Source organism: Podarcis melisellensis (genome assembly GCF_964234715.1).
Source record: "Podarcis melisellensis genome assembly, chromosome: 8".
NCBI lineage: Eukaryota > Metazoa > Chordata > Lepidosauria > Squamata > Lacertidae > Podarcis > Podarcis melisellensis.
In genome coordinates this window covers 54,833,715-54,852,472 of record NC_138540.1, presented here as the reverse complement: position 1 = coordinate 54,852,472, position 18,758 = coordinate 54,833,715, and the positions used below count along the sequence as shown (strand labels likewise).

Here is an 18,758-nt window from a genome sequence, read left to right as displayed (position 1 = left end):
GCTTCCTGCAGGAGCACGTTCCATACTTTCACTATGTGCTGCATGAAGATGTCCTTTATTTTATGTGCCCTGAATCTTCCAACAATCAGCTTCACCAGATGACCACGAGTTCTAAAGGTGGTCTTGCTAAGTCCTAGTTGGCTTGCCATGCTGTGCGAATCAGGCTGCAGTTTAGAATCCAAATCCTGGTTTGAACTTCCCAGAGTACAACAGGCAAACCCTGTTTGGGTTGGGGCTGCTTGACTGCTTTTCATTTTTCATCCTCTCCGCTTTCACCAATTCCTTCACATGCTCCCACCTCCGCAGCTTAGCAGACTCTGGAGGTGGAGAAAGAGCCATAACTTTGGCCTGTCAGTTCAGGAGGGTTTCTAAACTTGGTTTCAGTGGCTAGACGCAAACCATGATTTGTTGATACAGACATTACCTGGGGGGGTCACATCACTGTCAGTGTGAAAGGGTTTTACATGTAGACAAATGTACACACCAAGGGGTCTTCCATACAGGGGGCAAGCCTGGGCAAAACAAGGAACTAGTGATGTGACTCCCATGGAGACGCCTACGGTCTGATACAGATTTGTTCAGAGAATGTCCATTTCAGTTTCTAAATTTTTCCATCTAAAGTTCACCCCAGTTTGGATTTTTTTTACAGCCCCCACAAAAATGTGCACACGTTTTTATTTTTGTATACATTTCCCCCCCTAATACTCATATGTTTTGGTTGAAGAATAGCACTGCAAAATTTGAAGCACAAATTTCTAAGGTTTCATTGCAGTGAAGACTCGAGAAATGTTGCCGTGATCCCTAGACACAGGACGCCAAGTGCACAGCCAAGAGGAGGTGTCCACTTCCTGTGTCAACCCCTCTCTACTGCTGTCTCTTCAATACAAGGTGGAAATAAATACATTTTAAGGTGTTGCTGTGAAGATTTCTAAGTGTTATAGCATCATTATTACTCCATATGTTTTATTTAACCAACAGAAAGCCATCATTTTTATGAAGGCATCTGCAAGGGTGATGTTTCCTTTCTATTGCAGATTTTTAACTGTAGGCTATCATTTCGGTCTTGCATAAAGTTCTATTATGGTTTTCTTCAAATATTATGCCTATTCTGGGTTTTTTACTGTTGTGTGCTTCTCCAGAGCAGTGGGGGGGGGGGAGGGAAAGAAATATTTAAAGTGTGGGTGGAAGATTGATGAGATCCAGTGCTCTGGAATGCATCCACTACACCAGTGGTTTTTTCACACTGTGCCCTGGAGGGTTCCACAGAAGTTTGTCACCATCAGCCATTCAATGAGATGGTCAATTATGGCAAAAAAGCTTCCACAAGAGGGATCTTCCCTTGCCCACAACTATTTATTAACATCACTTGTTAGCTGGCCTTTTCACATAGTGGCATTTAAAATATATATATATGCATTTTTCATCCTCTCCAAAAGGACAATAGGGGAGGAGAGTTACCAAACAACCTTGCCATGATGGCTACATATTACCTCCAGGATCAGGGGCACAATGCCTCTAAACATCAGCTGCTGGGAAACAGGAGTAGGAGACTGCTATTGCAATGAGGTCTTGCTTGTGGTTTTCCCAAAGGATCTACATGGCCGGTGAGAGAACAGGATGCTGGACTAGTTGGGGGAACTTCATACAACAACCAAGGCAATCAATGTAAAGATTCAGGAGTATTAGGGCTTCTACTGTGGAGTTCTCCAAGTCACAGGTTGGCAATGTGACATCCTCAGGCTGGAGGGGTACTGCTTCCAGGGGTTCATCTTGTAGCCTTGCATTTGGGAGTGGCCCTAGGGGCAAGGCCTCCAATTTCTAAGCATAAATTGAGCCCAGAAGCATCTTGACAGTGAATGCAATTAGACCAAGTCCAGTTCTCTATATGCCATATCCTTAAAGTGGCACACAATTGCATTTTGTGAATTTTGGACTGGATGGAAGAGAACTCTCTTTTTGGCATCAGGTTAAAACCATTCTGTTATCTCACGCACTCACGCAGTTGATGAAATACAATGAGCTGGGTGCTATTGTCTGCATGTTGGGGATCTCTCCCCCCCCCCAGTTGCTGCTAATATAAAAAATATTTTCCTGTGGTGGCTAGTGCCCATTGAAACTGGTAGGGCAGAAGTCAGGGAGACCAACAGTAGGTGGCGCCAGAGCCATCTCATTCTAGTTTAGTGCTCATCCTCTTCCCTGGTAAGCTCTACAAGAGCAACATTGAGACTGAGGAGGAGGCAGACAGGCAGAATCTGTCCCTGAACTGGTTGTAAGTAAGAAGGGGGGCAAGACAAGGCTAGCTTCTGAAGTTGTCCAATTTGTAGATGGTGCTGATTTTTGTTTTATTACAATTGTTAACTGCTTTTACCTGCAGTTTTAAGGTTTTGCTTTCAAATTTGTTGCAAGGCACCTAGAGACAGGCTGGTATTCCACATCAAACAAACTAAATAAGTAGCAAAACAAAATGCTGCGACTGAGTGCCAGTCCAAAACAGACCAAGGCCAGTCAATCCGCCCCTAGCATGAAGCACCATCTGGAGAAGTACAGCTTAGATTCCTATTCAAAATCTTTCGTGCCAGAAATTTCTCCAACACTCAAGCTTGGAGAAGACAAAAGGCAGAAGTCGGAGTTAGAGGAGAGGTAGGCTCTCTGCTAACATAGGCGGGCCTTCTTACAACAAAGGCAACCACAAAGCAATCTTGGAGCCAAGATAGTGCCAAGACAATCACGCTCTCCATGCAGAGACAGAAACCCTCCCTGGCCATATGCTCGCTCCGAAACACTTTGCCATGCAGGAACGGCTGCAAACGTATCTTTGGGCTGGAATTAGTGTTTAAAGAAGAGTAATTGCTCCAATTAGAAGCTATCCAAGCCAAGAGAGGTAGAGAAAGTATTAAATTAGAAACAATCCCAGATTTCAAAAACAGTGCAGAGGCCAAAAAATTGTGACTTGTTAGGCACAGTGTACATATAATTATGATGCAGAGAGAATGAATTACTATTGATGTGAGTCCAAGCTCCCAAAAAGCTATTGATAGTTTCACTAAGGAAGCAAACAGAAAGGCAAGAATTTGGGGGTGGACATGAACAAGTGTAGGTGAGGGAGAGGAGAAATAGAGGCCAGCTTGCAGACCACACTTAGGAAAGAAAAGACGCCTCAGGGTCTCTCTGCAGCTAGCATCTATCTGTCTGGAGAAACAATGGAGTGTGTCTTCAGGGGTGAAGTCTAGGTAAGCAGCAATGAAGTGACCTCCCTGGGACGCAAGCCTAGACAATGTGTATGGAGGTCCTGGGCTGCCCAGATGACCAGACCCCCTTCTCAGCCATGCAGATGTGGTCCAAAGGAAAGCAGAGCAATACATTTGGCTCCAGCTTGGCTGCAGAAGTTGCTGGAAGGAGGAGTACAATGAGCCATCCAACCGTCTTAGGGACCGGATTTGTGCTGGGCTTATTCCTTAGCCTTTCCTTCTCCCTAAAATGTCCCACAAGCAGATTGTTCCTCTGGGTTTGCTCAAGCCTTTCTCATGAATGAGGATAGCCACAAGGCAGTGGAGGTTTAGGATCAGTTTCCCTTCTCCTAGGTGGGCTACCTTCCCAGGTTGACAAGCCCTGCCTGCCCCTCACTTCCCTCTACAGCATGTGCAGGAACTGCCTTCTGGGCCACTGGAGTCGCTATTGGTCTTGTCTGCTCAATCTGCCAGAGCCTGTGTCTTTGCACCCTGAGGAAGTCCTCTACTCACTGAGGGATTAAGACCCATCGGCTATCCTCACCTGGTTTAGCTAGCCTATAGAAGCTGGGATGTGGCCACTGTTGCATGCTGACAACTTCTGGGAGCCACAGGTGAGAGCAGAGTGCAGGGTGGGGAACAAAAGTGGACAAACTGCCCCAGAAGGAACATGACATGTCTCCCACCAGAGTTTTTACCCCTCCCCTAGCACCCCATACACCCCAGCACTACTGACTTAATAAATATCCCATTTATTCTGCACAGGTTTTAACAATCCTATATAATGAACAGAAACCACCAACCTTCACCACTCAGTGATTTAGGATCACTGTTTGCCCTACCCTCTCATGCCTTAGAAAGGCAGCCAAAGTTGGCAGTAGAGGAGGGGAAATGTGAATCACCCTGTGATCTTTGGATGAAGGTTGGAATACAAATTTAATAAATACTGTATAAATAAAATGAAACTCCAAAGTTGACACTAACAGATACGTAAAAGAAAAATCGTGGTGTGTTTTTGAAAATAAAAAAGAGTATACCTTTCAAACTGGCAGGCTAATGATTGACAATGATGTTGATGGTATGTAATTTTACTGCTCATTTTAATGTTGCTCCACCACAATTAGATATATTTTTAATGTTGGCAGTGTAGACATTTTTGCAAACTAATAATAATAATAAATACAGTTAATAAAAATCATTAGCATTCATCTCACAGTTTAATGTTTCATCAAAAAAACCTTATTCTACCCATTGCTGCCTGCGTAGAAATAATAATGCAGCAAACAACCACAGACCCTTCAGGAAAAGGTTGCTTCTGCCACTCATTTCTAAAGAAGCTTTATGCACCTTTTAAAATCTGGAATAAAGTCACGAGGCAAGCAAGGTCTGCCCCTGCTTGGAGGCCTTGCCCACTGGCCTTGGTGGGATCCACCGGACAACAACTTGATCTGACTTGTGTGCAGTAGACAATGGCTTTTATTGCCAGACAGAAATGAATCTTATGTTCAAATCTTTCTTTGGTCTCTCCCCAAATGAAGGAAGGAAGGAAGAAGGAAGAGATCTTACTTTCCCATCCAAACTGCGTAGCTGTCGGGGAGTCTTGGGATGAAGAGGATGGAGTTTCCACTGTCAACCTCAACTGCCCCGTAGCAGTCAGCCTCAGTCACTCCAAATGTCCAGTGGAAGTAGGATTCCTAGAACCAAGGAATTTAAAAGCATTCCATTATGCCAGTTCTCCGCTCTTGCCTATTTTTTTTTCTTCAAGGGTATTTGGAAAGATGTCAAGGTCAATTCAGATTAGCACTACCTGTGGCAAAGGGACCCACCGGGTTGAAAGGTTTTGAACATAACGCAAAACACCTTCCAAATCACCTCTAGCATCACTTTTAAAAAGGCAACCTGATTACATGGATATACTTGCCAAAAAAAGTGGGAGGAACTAACAAAAATTAAAATGCTGAGCACCCTGAACTTCAAGACATTTATTCAGATGTGCAGTGTTTCAATGGAACTCTGATTCCGTTGGAGAGGACAGAGAAGTAACAAGAGCAAGGGTTCACTAATGTGACGCTCCCAGGAAGGAGTGCCCGTGAGTATGTCCTTTGATGTCCACAGAAGGTTTCAGTAAACACCCGTCCCAAAATCAACACTGATATGATTATTTATATAGCGCCCTTTGTCAGAAAACCACAGGGAGGTTTACAACATCACACGCAAATGCCAGCACGTAATAGAATACCCAGACAATATAAAGATCAAAACAGTTGTAGAAATACAATTATAATAAGAAATGCATAATAATATACAGGTGTTCATAATACACAGATTTTCTTAGCCGCAAAATAAGGGAGAAACCTCTGTGATCCTGCTCAGTTCCTGTCTGCACTAACTTGGCCTCTCCAAAATGGATCAACCCCACTTAAACATGCCCACACATTTAACTGCACATCAGGATGGATGCCCTCCAGATGTCTTGCAACTCCTATCAGCCCCAGAGAGTGATTGGCTGTGCTAGCTAGGTATGACAGGAGGTGGAGCCCAAGCAGCCTGGAGGGTACCACATTAGGGGAAGGCTCATTTGTCCTTCCACCGACAGTCTGAGGATTCTACATCTTCCTTCCTTCTAGCTGTGAGTGCTGCACTCCACCAGCACCAACTACACTAACAAAATTACTTTTGGAGGATCAAATTGCAACTACCTATTTCTATGGGCAGGGCAAACTCTCCATCCTCTTTCTTGCCCCACCATAAGACTCCCATCAACTGAAGAGGGTCTTCAGGAATACATAAAGCAGGAGTCCCCTTTCTACTGATCGCAGTGGGAGCTGACTGGCAGCTTATGGGGCAAGGTTAAAATTGTGGATCTTTAAGGGTATTGCTTCTAAATCCTAAATCCTGACTCCTCAGGCAACACCTATTGACAGTGGTTGATGATTGGATAAGAGGATTACAGTCTCATACTGAATCAAGCCCCAAGACCAATGAGAAGTTGCATCCTGCCTGACCAAATGCCCACACTAAGCCTCTGAGCAAGTTGATAATATCTGGCTTTCCAGATATTCAAGCTACCTTGAATACGTGCCTGACTGCACCCCACTGAGAAGGAAACATGAACTGCACAGATTACTTAAGTTTAACAACGGTCCATAAGAGGCACAACCTTTGCCCATTTTGTGCCTCAATCAACCCTGCCTACATGACTGTAAAACAGATAACCATCCTGGAACACATCAGCAGAGATTAAACTGAGAGCAAAACTGAACTACAACCTCATCCCCACCTCTAAGAGGCTGAGAAATCTCACTTGCACTGTGTTAAAAGAGACCAGGGGAAATAGGTTGACAAGAACAAGCATGCTGGGGCAAGAGATTCTGCAAGCTCTCTGGTCTTTTCCTGTGGGTTAAGACAAAGACAGGAAGCAGCTATAGAGCAAGGGTGGTGATATCTCAAAGACTCTCAGTGACATGGATATACCCAAGCTTGGTGGTCAACAGCTCCTGGAAAGGGAATCAGTGGAGGCAGAGGGGAAAGAGCCCACCATGAGCCAGCCCCCACGGGACAGTGTTTCTGCAGCATTGAATTAACTGATGCAGGACAGTAAGAGCCATGTGAAATAATTCTTGGTAAACACTGCAGAAGAAGGCCTGGACTGATCAAGCATTTGCTATATTAACCAATGCACAGTTCAAAAGGGTGGAGGGAGAAAGGAAATCAGAAGTCCACTAGCTCACTCCAAGCACACCAGTGTTTCAGGAAAGATAACTATCAAGAACGTAAGAGCATAAGGAGAGCCTGCTGGATCAGATCAATGGCCCATATAGTTCAGCATCCTGCTCTCACTTAAGGTGGCCACCCAGATGCCCCTATTGGGGACCCATAAGCAGGACCTGAGGCAGAGCCTGTTTTTGAAGAAAGGCCTGGTGCTATGATGTTTTTATTATTGCTATCCGTGTTTTTACTTGATCTTTTAAATTTTAATTCTAATCAAGTCTAATTACATTTTCATGATTGCCCTTCCTAGGTTTTTAGCTTTTCCTATTTTATTTGGAGTTACAGATAGGTAGCCGTGTTGGTCTGCCATAGTCAAAACAAAATAAAAAAATTCCTTCCAGTAGCACCTTGTGTATCTGAAGTGTGCATGCACACAAAAGCTCATACCAAGAACTAACTTAGTTGGTCTTTAAGGTGCTTCTGGAAGGATTTTTTTTATTTTGTTTTGACTATTTTATTTGGGTAAGCCAGACTGGGGAAAAGGTGAGATATAAATAAATAAATCATCATCAACAACAATAAATTATAGGTATGCGATGTGTGTGTTTTTCCACTGGTGGACACTAGCCAGCAACTAATAAAAGGGGCTGAGATCTGAGCTAAAAGAGATAAGTCTGTTGTTTGTTCATGCTAAATCTTACCTGGCGAAACAGAACGCCTGTGTCAGTGCAGTATCTGTTGGTCTGCTCCCCGCCTTGCAGGAGGACAATGGATTTCTTTGGCACATCCTTGTTTGATCTCAGCCGCTCGCACAAGCGAGTTCTGTTCAGGGCAAAGAGCGCTGCTGGAACCTTCAAGGTTTCGTTCCCCAGCCAAAAAGACGGCCTGGAAAGAGGAAGGAAACATTAGCTTCTGCAACAAGAGCAGCCGTCCCCTAACCTGGGGCCTTCCAGATGTTCTGGACTACAATTCCAGTCGGGAGTCATCAGCACTCTGATGGCACCCAATCCCAAAACCCTTGAGGACTCCCCCCAGCAGATGTTAAGCAGCACAGCGAAGGAGATGAAACCTTTACAGGACCCAGGAGGCTCTCCAACCATCTTGCACCACCTTCAGCGATCAACCAACCAGATAGAACAGTCCATGGCAAAACAGGGTGTCCAAGCCCCACACTGGCCAGTCACTCCAGAAAGATACCACGGCACTGGAAGCCACCAAGAAAGTCAACAGGAATGCATGTGCCCTGCCCAGTCCAACCACAGTCATTCCAATTCCCAAGTTGGCCTTATACCCAGATTGCAAAATCTCACCCTGGGCTTGAATTGCCAGCAGTGGCTCTATTTAAAACAATACGTTAGATTAACTAAGTGGCCTGTAAGCATCTCAAAGGGACTCACATCAGAAGGTGACACACACATTCCTGCATGGCAGGGGGCTGGACTAGAGGACTCCTTGGGTCTCTTCCAACTCTACAACTCTATGATTCTACGTACTACATCTGACTTGAGCAGCACTTCCACTTCCAATTCCATTCCATCTCATCGCCTCTTCACTTATTGACGGGCGGATTGTGCTACACAGATGCTGCCCTTGACATCTGGAACCTTATTTCTGTGCTTTTGTTCCACTGTCGTCCCAGAGGCAAAAATCAAGTTTGCACATTCATTTCTGCATAATGTATTCTGCTTTTGCTAGCTGTTGGCTGTGTGCACGCCTGGAGCAGGCCTCTGGAGAATAAGCATTACGCCCACTTGGTAGAGGAGTAAAGGATGGATCCATGAAACCAAACTTCCAATTGCCCACACGGTCCTACTTCCACCGACAGATCAGTAATGATCAACTTTAGCACCAGCCAACAAACATCTCACATTCTCAGGTTCAACTTAGTTTAGCTGAGCTACATGGAATGGGCCCCTCCAGCAACTCAAGAGTAGAAAATAAGGAACAAACATAGTGGTTATGCCTTCAGCCACAAGCTGTTACTATGCTCAGCTGTTGCTAAGATGTAGATATATATTTTCTATCAACCTGTATTAACCTGAGCGTGCTCAGTGAAATGTTCCCTCATGTATTAATTATTATATGGCTTTCTCAGAAAACGGAAAACGTGCAAAAGAAGGTAACCTTTGCTTCGTAGCCGGCAAAGAGCAAACTTCAGCGCGGTTTCAGCATCAAAAGTCCAAAATGCACAATTCCTGCAGCCAACGCAGCATAAAGGAACTTTTAATCTGTAACACCTGGAGACAATTCGCGAAAGCCAAAGGTCAAACTTCTTCAGTGCGCAAAAATGGTGTGCGCGTGAGGGAGAGCTCTGTGTGTGACTGAGACACAAACAGAGAGTGCTGTGTCTGCATGTGTGCTGAGTAGCTGTGGTGAATGTAAACATCTGTATACACACATGCACGTAAGTACACACATGCACTGTTAGTGTGTGGCCCTCGGAAGGGTGGCTGACTCCTAATTTGGCCCTCAGACTGTAAGAAGGTTAGCCCCTGCCCTGTTCTAAAGCGCTGGTTGGCAGCTTATTTTTGCTAAAAGGCCAGCAACGTTGGTTCTTACTTTTCCTGAGATTCAAGCCAAAGGACTCTGTGGCATCTCTTTCCTCCCTGGTGTGGACAGCAAGAAAAGCCCTTGCAAAGCCTATCCTCCAAGCAAGCAAGGTCCACACATTGCCACCTTCCCACCCTGCCTCAGCTTCTGCGGAGTGAATGGCTGTATTACATAACCAGGGAAGTGCACCGCCAACACCTCTCGCCATCCACACTAGGAAGGGTTTTTGTTCACGTGAACAAAGAAGCGGCTGTGGTTGCAGAGGAGGTTCTCAAGATCAAGGGGCCGTGGAGGGAGAGGAGGGGTAGACAGATTCCGCTCCAGCTGCCCATCCCAAACCTAAGGCAAATTCTCAAGAATTCATCTAAGAAAGCAAAGATCCTGTTCTATCACCTTCCTGCCCTTCCCATGATTAGGTGGCAACCACATCTATTTATGACTTGTTAAGGCAAGCATGGTTGAGCAATGAAATGTCATCTGGCAAGAGTCGCCCCTGTAGAATCCCTGGGAGAGCCAGACAATGACCGTCTTGCCAGGACTGGTTGCGTATAAACCACTAAGTACCAGGGTAGACAAACTCTACTATTTATATACTGTATAGTACATCTGTAGAGTTGGGAGGTACACAGAGGATCATCTAGTCCAACCCCTATAATGCAGGAGTAGCAGAATCTTTTGGGAATTATTTAGCTGTGATTCCTGCATTGCAGAGGAGTTGGACTAATGACCCTTGAGTGATTCCATACCAACTCTACAATTCTATCATTTCTCTTTCTAATAAAAGTCAACCTAGTCAGAGTTCAAGCATGTTAGGGGGGAGGGGAACCACTTTTGTTTTACAGAATTTTTAAGAAGTTACAAGGCCATAACACACACATTTGACCCAATTCAGACATAACACTGCTGCTGCTCCAATAAACTGTGGCTTGTTGGAGCAAGTAGCTCAAACGTTGCTAACTTATTTTCCTTCCTCCTCACCTTCAGCTTGAAAAGATTTGTTAAACCAAGTTTTCCCATGACATCCAACTCAGGAAACTGTGGGTTAAGGCTTTCTCTAGCCAGGATTGCTGATCCAACTTTGCATGGAGCTCTTAAACCACAATTCTCTTATCAGTTCTTATCCCACTTGAACAGGACAGGGGGTTTGGGAGACAGTGTTCCCGCTGATCTGGCCATGGAGTTAAAGCAGGGGTAGGCAACCTAAGGCCCGTGGGCCGGATCTTGGCAAATTGCCTTCTCAATTCGGATGGTCCGGGAATCAGTGTGTTTTTACATGAGTAGAATGTGTGCTTTTATTTAAAATGCATCTCTGGGTTATTCATGGGGCATAGGAATTCATTCATTTTCTTATTCAAAATATAGTCTGGCCAACCACATGCTCTGAGGGATGGTGGATCGGCCCACGGCTGAAAAAGGTTGCTGACCTCTGAGTTAAAGGCTACATTTCTATTTACGAGAGCAGCAATGGGGGGAATCTATGACTTTTGAAGTTAATCATGATAAAACATGATAAATGCCACAGTTACCATATTCTTCCGTGTACAAGACGAGGCTTTTTAATTAAAAGAAAGTGCTAAAAATTTGATGGGATGGGCGACTGGTGGCTGCTGTGAGCAGGAGATTGTCATCGGCATTTGGGCAAGTGATTGGTGACTGCAACAATGTCTCCTGGCGATTGGCTGCTGCGGCAATAGGGCGTGTGATTGTCGGCTGCTGGTGGCGAGCGGGCTGACAATTGGTGGCTTTGTGGATACACCCCCAAAAGCTCAACAAGTCTGGGCAACCCCCCCCCAAAAAAAGCTGAACAACACTTGGTAATTTCCCCCCATTTCCTCAGTTTTGTGTCCCAAAAAACAGGGGTTGTGTTATACACGGGGGCGTGTTATACAGTGGTACCTTGGGTTACATACGCTTCAGGTTACAGAATCCGCTAACCCAGAAATATTACCTCGGGTTAAGAACTTTGCTTCAGGATGAGAACAGAAATCGTGCTCCGGTAGCGCGGCGGCAGGAGAAGGCCCCATTAGCTAAAGTGGTGCTTCAGGTTAAGAACACTTTCAGGTTAAGAACAGACCTCCGGAACGAATTAAGTACTTAACCCGAGGTACCACTGTACATGGTAAACTATGGTAAGTCATATATATGCTTATTGTTGCTTGCTATCATTGTTGGGCCTGTCCACCCACTGCAGCAAAGATACCAGAGTTTTGTTGCCCTATGAAGCCCAGGAACTTATCAAATGGAATCAACTTATATTTGTTCAAGGATTAGCAAGTCTGCCTAGGAATTGCCACCCTGTGGTTCACCACAGAAACCCACTGAGCCCAGCTGAGGAATCTTTTATTTTCTCACACACTCCCCACTCCCAGAACTCTGCAGCGTGTTCAGTTTGAAAACAAAAAATAGCTCTCACTGCCATCTAAAAAGGCATAGACTTTTTACCTCTAGGGTGCTTGCCACTCCAAGGTAAACACTGTTTCCTTTAATAATAATAATAATAATAATAATAATAATAATAATAATAATAATAATAATTTATTATTTATACCCCGCCCATCTGGCTGAGCCTCCCCAGCCACTTTTAAATAAATTGTCCTGTAATCATGAGCACCTTGCTTCTAGAAAGGGCTCAGCCCCCTGTGCATGTTTTACACTGAGATCCTCCAGTACCTTTGCCAGGGATTACTTTCAAATCAGAGAATTGTAGAGTTGGAAGGAACTCAAAGGGTCATCTAATTCAACCCCTGGCAATGCAGAAAGAAGCATACACAGGGCTTGCATTTAAGCAAGCAAACCTTGCTGGAGAGGTGGGTTATGCCAGCCATGGAGTTGGATATGCCTCCCTCCCAATGATAAGGTAGTCGAACCAGAGAAGAAAAGGGGTTGGCAGAGAATGTAAAAAGCCACCTCCCCACCATCTGCCCCAGCCAGTGTGAGCCCAGAAGGGCTTTGGAAGTGGCAGCTCTTCCATCAGTGACTCTCCAAGGAAGTAATTCTATTTAGTACCTTGGCCAGTGTCGAGGAAGGACCATAAATATATCTGCCTCTGGTCTCCAAGCAGATATAATTCTGGAGCAGGCTGCATGACCACAGGCTTCAGATGGTGTTCCTAACTTGTTTAGCGATTCAACATAATTACATTTTTGTTATGTTTAGAGCAACCGGTTAGCATGCATTCTTGCTCAGGAAATACATGAACTGCAACATGGGAAAGTTCACCGAAGTAACAGATTTTAAATCACCAAAAGAGAAGGCAAATTTTATTCAACCTTCCCCAAGAACAAGGCTTCGCTACACAACAGCAGAAAGACAAGCAAATCCATTGGGGCTGGCCTCTCACATCATTTCTCTCAAATATTGTGTTGAATTTAAGAGTCTGGTTGTGCCATTCTCCCTCATCCCCAAACGGGTGAGCCAGCTTATAAAAGGAAGGGTTTTTAAAAAATAATGTCTGGCCTTTGCATTAGCAATGCAAGAGAAACAACACCTGACCTAGTCCTTGGAAAGTGAACTCTGTTATCTACCAAAGGCAGCACAAGTTGGAAACAAAAAGCAATGATGAACTACAACTCCCATCAGCCCCCTGGACCACTGGGCATGCTGGCTGCCAGGTGTGCTGGGAGCAGGAGTCCAGCAACATCAAAAGGGGCTCACGTCCCCCTACCCTCACCCCAATTACAACTGCAGCTGTGAATATTTCAGAGGAAAGGCAAGATAAAAATGTAAAGGGATAGAAGAAGAGGGCTCTGCTTTGAAGAGGATTTCAGCCGACCCTCCTTAGGAACAAACAGCAGCGGAAAGATACAGCAACTGCCTGAAGCAAATAAGCAACTTCACACAAAAAAAACCCTAGCCCTGACCTTTCGCCTTTAAGACCAGCATGATCTTAAGCTTTGTGTAGGTTAAGCCTATAAAAAATAGGGAGGCAAGAAAATATTCCTCTCCTTATATTCTCTGTGTTGGTCCGCTGAGAAAGTCACAGGAACAAGGGCATTAGGAAAAGTTGGCAAGCCTATTTCTAAGGGTGGGGAGTGAAAAATTGGGGTGGAAGTGCCTCATTGGTTTGCCAAGTAGATCTAAACGCTGGTGCCCAAACCCTATGTTACTAGGTCTATTTGCTTGGCATTGACATGGTTACTTTCATTTGTTTTGGGACTGGGATTCCTTAAAATGTATCACTGAATTGCAAATTTTCTGAAATATGTTGGGCCTTCAATAAACCATGTTTCTAACACCTAGAGAAAAATCCCCTTTCCTCTTTTTTTTTGGGGGGGGGGGTGCTCCATCCTTGGGTAAAAAAACACAGATTTCATGGTACATGGGAAACAGGAACTAGGTAGATTTTTTTGTAAACCACTTTGCGGTTGTTTCTACAATCAAGCAGTGCATAAATTTTAGGAAATAAATAAACACACACAAAGCTGTATGCAGTCTCACTCCTTGACCTTTTTCCCACCCACATCCTCAACAGGAAGATTCTGACCTCTCTTATGGGTTAAGATCATTATGTTTACAGTACTTTGATCAATTCAGGAGGCGCTGTATTAATGCCAAGAGGAATGCCTAAACTTTAACAAAGTCCTGATCACACCAAAGCAAGTCCCTCTTTTCATGCCACTGCAATTGCAATGGAGAAAAGGAATACTACACAATGAATGGATGAGCATATTAAACGTAGTTACAGTTTCCTCCAAGCTTCACATCCCAAGATCTGTGGGGCACAGTAGGAGGCAGCATGCTCTTCTACCAGAAATCTATTCAGCTCTCGCAAGTCTCTTTGCAAAACACTTCGCAAATCCCACAATGTGAGCTTAATGCGCTCTTCTAGTGACATGCTTTGCAAACCTACTGAAAAATAACAAGGTCAGGACTTTGATCGTCTTCATCAAGAATCCTAGTTTTGTATGGACAAAACTCAGATTCCCTTAATCAAAAGCCTTAAGACTGACAAGGTCATTTTTTACAGTATGAGGTTTAACATTACAGCAGTAATGAATAGATCTGTGGCACCCGTGATGAAGCACAAAGGAAGCACGACTGATTTTTAATAGGATTTTGAGAGTCCAACAGTTGCTTTGAAAAAATGTTTGGGGTAGGAAAGCAACCATTTTTTTTATTAAATGGGGGAAATGAAAGGGAAGCAGAAAGCAATTGTTTACACAGAAACACTGTTGCTGCAATTCAAAAATCACTCACAGCCCAAGAGATATGCCTGCATATAACTTACTCTCCCTCAGCCTTCCCCAACCTGATGCCCTCCAGATATTTTGGACTGTAATTCCTATCAGGCCCAACTAGCACAGACATGCTGGCTGCTGATGGGAGTTGCAATCTGAAACATGGAGGGCACCATATTGGGAAAAGCTGTTCCACCTGAGCCTAGAAGGGCATTGTTAGTTGTGTTGATACACTGGGATGTGTGTGCATCAAGCAAACACAAGAGAGCCAATCCTAGAATCAAGAGGTGCTGCATTGGGTCACCAATATCTTCCTTCAAGGCAGGGATGGATAACCTGTGGTCCTACAGATGTTCTTGGACTCTGGGGCTGACTGGAGTTGTGAGTCCACCCCTGCTTTAGTCGATGGGTCAGGAGGAATCTTGCAGATGTGCACCAGGTCAGCAGGATTCAGGGAAAGTACAGCAGAAAGGGCAATGGATGTGTGAAACTTGGCCAAAGACAAGCCTGGAAGAAACCATGGCCAGGCAGATCCCTTAATTTTAAAATGCATCCCTATTCCACAGCTATATGGAATACACTGCACCTCACATGTGGAGACCAGTTTTCATCCCATGGATCACTATGTGAGTTTCTCTTTGTTACAATATTCTCTTCCTACTGTACACTGGACTTGCTTAATCACCCAAATCAATTCCGGCTGAGAGTCCCTTAAAAAAAACTGCCCTAGAACAAGAACAGAGGAAGATCTTTTATTCAAAGTCAGACCATTAGTCCATTTAGTTCTGTACTATCTACACTGGCCGGTTATGGAGCTCCAGGATTTCAGACAAAATGTCTCTCAGCCCTATCTGGAGATGCTAGGGACTGAACATGGTATTTTCTGCATGCAAATTTCTACCACTGAATTTAACCTAGAGATATTGTTGCTGTTACAAAATAGCTGGAACTCAAACACATTTAGCAACATTTATCGTTTGGAGCCGGCAGGTCACACATCCTATTTTTAGGCCTGGGAATGGTGGTTAAAACACAAAAAAGAACTCTCTCACACACACAAATACTTGGAAAAGCCACACCCAACGTCTCCCCAAGAAATAAAGACAACTGCAGATTATGCCCATTGATACAAATATTGAATCTGAAAGGAAGTACTGTACTAAAGTCCAGTTCAAACGGTTAACATCAAAATAAGGACATCCACATATCCTCATAAGGAACTAGCAACAGCTCTCCAAGACTTCAGGCAGGGATCTTTCCCAACCACACCTGGAGATAACTGCAGGGCATTGAACCTAGGACCTTTTGCACACAAAGCAGCACTGACCTTTGGCTCCCCTCCACCCCTTTTGACATTCCTGTGCATTATCCATACTAACTTCTGAAGTGAAAGCAATGAAAGGTCAGTACAAAGCTGCCCACAAAGCTGTTATAAACAGATGGAAAAGGGAATGGAACAAGAGCATTGCATAGAATACTATAAACTTCACAAGGGTTTTCACAGAAGAGCCTACAGCTGCAAGCACACATTTAAAGCACATTCTATCACAACCCAGGATTGCCGGGAACTGTAGTTAAGAGTGGCAGAAACTGCAACTCTCCAAGGGTCAAACTACATTTCCCAAGGTTCTGGGTCTGTGTGCTTTAAACGTATGGCATATACACTGCCTAAAGCTCACTCAGCCACGCTTGCTGCCTATATGGATAGAGAGATAGGGCGAGGAGACTAGAGAAAGCCAGGGGGAGCTGTGGCATTGGTTGCCCGTGCACCCGCAGCCACGGGCGACGTGCACGTCAGGAGACACCCCATTCCCACTAACTCGTAGGAGAGGTAAACCGGAGGGAATCTGGAACACATGTGCACGCTTCGCAGCAGCATTTCAAAGAAAGAATCTCCCGCAAGAGGCAAAGAGTGCTGCTTATTCCTCCCTCCAGCTCCTGCAAGGAATCTTGCAAGCCGGCCAGCCACCTCTTGCCTCCGGCCAGCCGTCGGTGCTGCCTGCCTGCTTTGCTCTGCAGCCTGCCAAGCAACAGCAGCAGAAGCAGCGCCTTTCTTACCCCTCGGACGCAGCCATGTTGCTTCGTCGGACTCGGTCTGTCATGTGACCGCCACTGCCCTTGTCAGCCACTAAAAAAAGGGAAACCAGGAAGGGGCGGAGCAAAGGGTGGGGTTTGGTTGCTCCTGGCGACGAGGAACTCTTTGGCCAGCGGGGAGGGGGCGCTGCGTCCTCCTTATGTTTCTAGCCCCTCTGGAGCAAGTTGGCTGGCTCTTCTCTGGGGAGGAGAGAAACGGCCCAGGTGCCACTGCTCGCCAGGGCTTTTAACCTTCCCACAACCTGTTCTCAGTACCAAATACGATGATGGGAGGGGTGTTTCTAGGTCATAGAACTGTAGAGCTAGAAGGGACCATGAGGGTCATTTAGCCCAACCCCCTGCAATGAGGCTCAAACCCACGACCCTGAGATTAAGAGTCTCCTGCTCAACCAAGGGGGAACTGTCACGCTTCGTTGTCATTTTTGCAATGGCCAGGAGGTGTGATGTTATAATAATAGTGCTGAAATTTTGTGGTTTTTATATGTTGTTACATTTGCTATTATGTTGCTGTTTCGTTACGTTATTTTAAAAAAATGTTCTTGTGGTGGTTGATTTTGAGATGCATCCCTGCTTTCTGTGTTGTCAGACGCTTTGAGAATGAGTGAGTAAACCCCACAGCAGAATATGTTTCCAAGCAGACATGCAGAGGATCGCCCTGCACAAGAATTGGGTTTTTTAATGGCTTTTGATCGGATTTCTTTCTGATATAAATTGTCACCTGCCATTGCACCATAATTATTTCTTAATATTGAAGATGAGGAAGATAATGTAAACAACGTATGTACTTCACCCAGTCACAGTCATGATTACAGTTTTCTAAGTTTTCTTTTGTTTATCTGTACTTCCTATTGACTTTTTACAGCTGTATTCTTAAAAAATAAATAAACGTATGTTGTTGTTGTTTTAAAAAAATAACACCAAAAAAGGTTTGCTGGGCTGGAGGTCACTTTGTCAAGATATATATGCTGCATTCTCCTCAATCTGTAAATATACTGTGGTACCTCGGGTTACATACACTTCAGGTTACGAATGCTTCAGGTTACACACTCCGCTAACCCAGAAATAGTGCTTCAGGTTAAGAACTTTGCTTCAGGATAAGAACAGATATCGGGCTCTGGTGGCAGCAGGAGGCCCCATTAGCTAAAGTGGTGCTTCGGGTTAAGAACAGTTTCAGGTTAAGAAGGGACCTCCGGAACGAATTAAGTACTTAACCTGAGGTACCACTGTATACAGTTGCACAACACAAACAAAATGTCACATTTGTTCTGCAGGCAAGAAAGGTCCAGGTTCAACCCCCAGCATCTCCAGGTAAGACTCATGGGAAATGCTGCCTGAAATTTTGGAGGGCCATTGTCAGTCAGCATAGTATTTAGCTAAATGAACCAACGGCTTGATGCACTGTAAAGCCAGTTCCTTAAACTCTTACTGAAGCAAATTATTCCTGTCCCTGTAAAACTTGCAATTGTTTGCTATTCCCTGAACTAGGGTGAGTCTCATTTCAATGGGAATCATACAGAATATTACAAGAGCAGCAGACATATTTCCTTAGAAACAGGGTGCATCATCACTGGAAGTGTTAGTTGAGAGGCTCTGCCACTCAGCGCAGAGCAGGGGTGGTGAACTCTTTGGCCCAAGGGCCATATTCCCTTCTAGGTAATCCTCTGAAGGCCACATACCAGTGGCAAGAAGGGACAGAAACAAAATAGGATGGAACAACAAATGCAAATTCTACCTTAGTACAGTAGGCTGGTGTCTACACGCACAAACCCCTATCTATCCTCTGCTCTGCCAGGAAAAAAACAAGAGAGTGCGAAGTAGAGTTGGTGACAGGTGTGTCCTGGTGCTGAGGAGGTTGTGTAGCCTTGTGAGAGCCCCATGGGCTGGAGAGAGAGAAATGAAAATCCGCATTTGACCCCTAGGCAGATCTTGAGGCACAGGAGTTGGTCATGTTCCTGTGTGGAAGAAATTATTTTAAAAGCATCTCCCTCGCCCACCCAAC

The 18,758-nt window shown here is 44.8% G+C and overlaps 1 protein-coding gene across 1 annotated transcript in view; it reads right to left on the bottom strand.

Moving 5' to 3' along the window:
• The window catches only part of PEPD (peptidase D), a 120,519-nt gene extending 103,729 nt beyond the window's left edge, over window positions 1–16,790 (bottom strand). The window contains exons 1-3 of the mRNA XM_081922786.1: window positions 16,724–16,790; window positions 7,640–7,823; window positions 4,794–4,921 (exon numbers count right to left, since the gene is read on the bottom strand). Coding sequence (XP_081778912.1) covers window positions 4,794–4,921; window positions 7,640–7,823; window positions 16,724–16,767 — 356 coding nt within the window. The 5' untranslated portion in view covers window positions 16,768–16,790. The remainder of the gene's footprint in view (window positions 1–4,793; window positions 4,922–7,639; window positions 7,824–16,723) is intronic.
• Window positions 16,791–18,758: the final 1,968 nt, after the last annotated feature.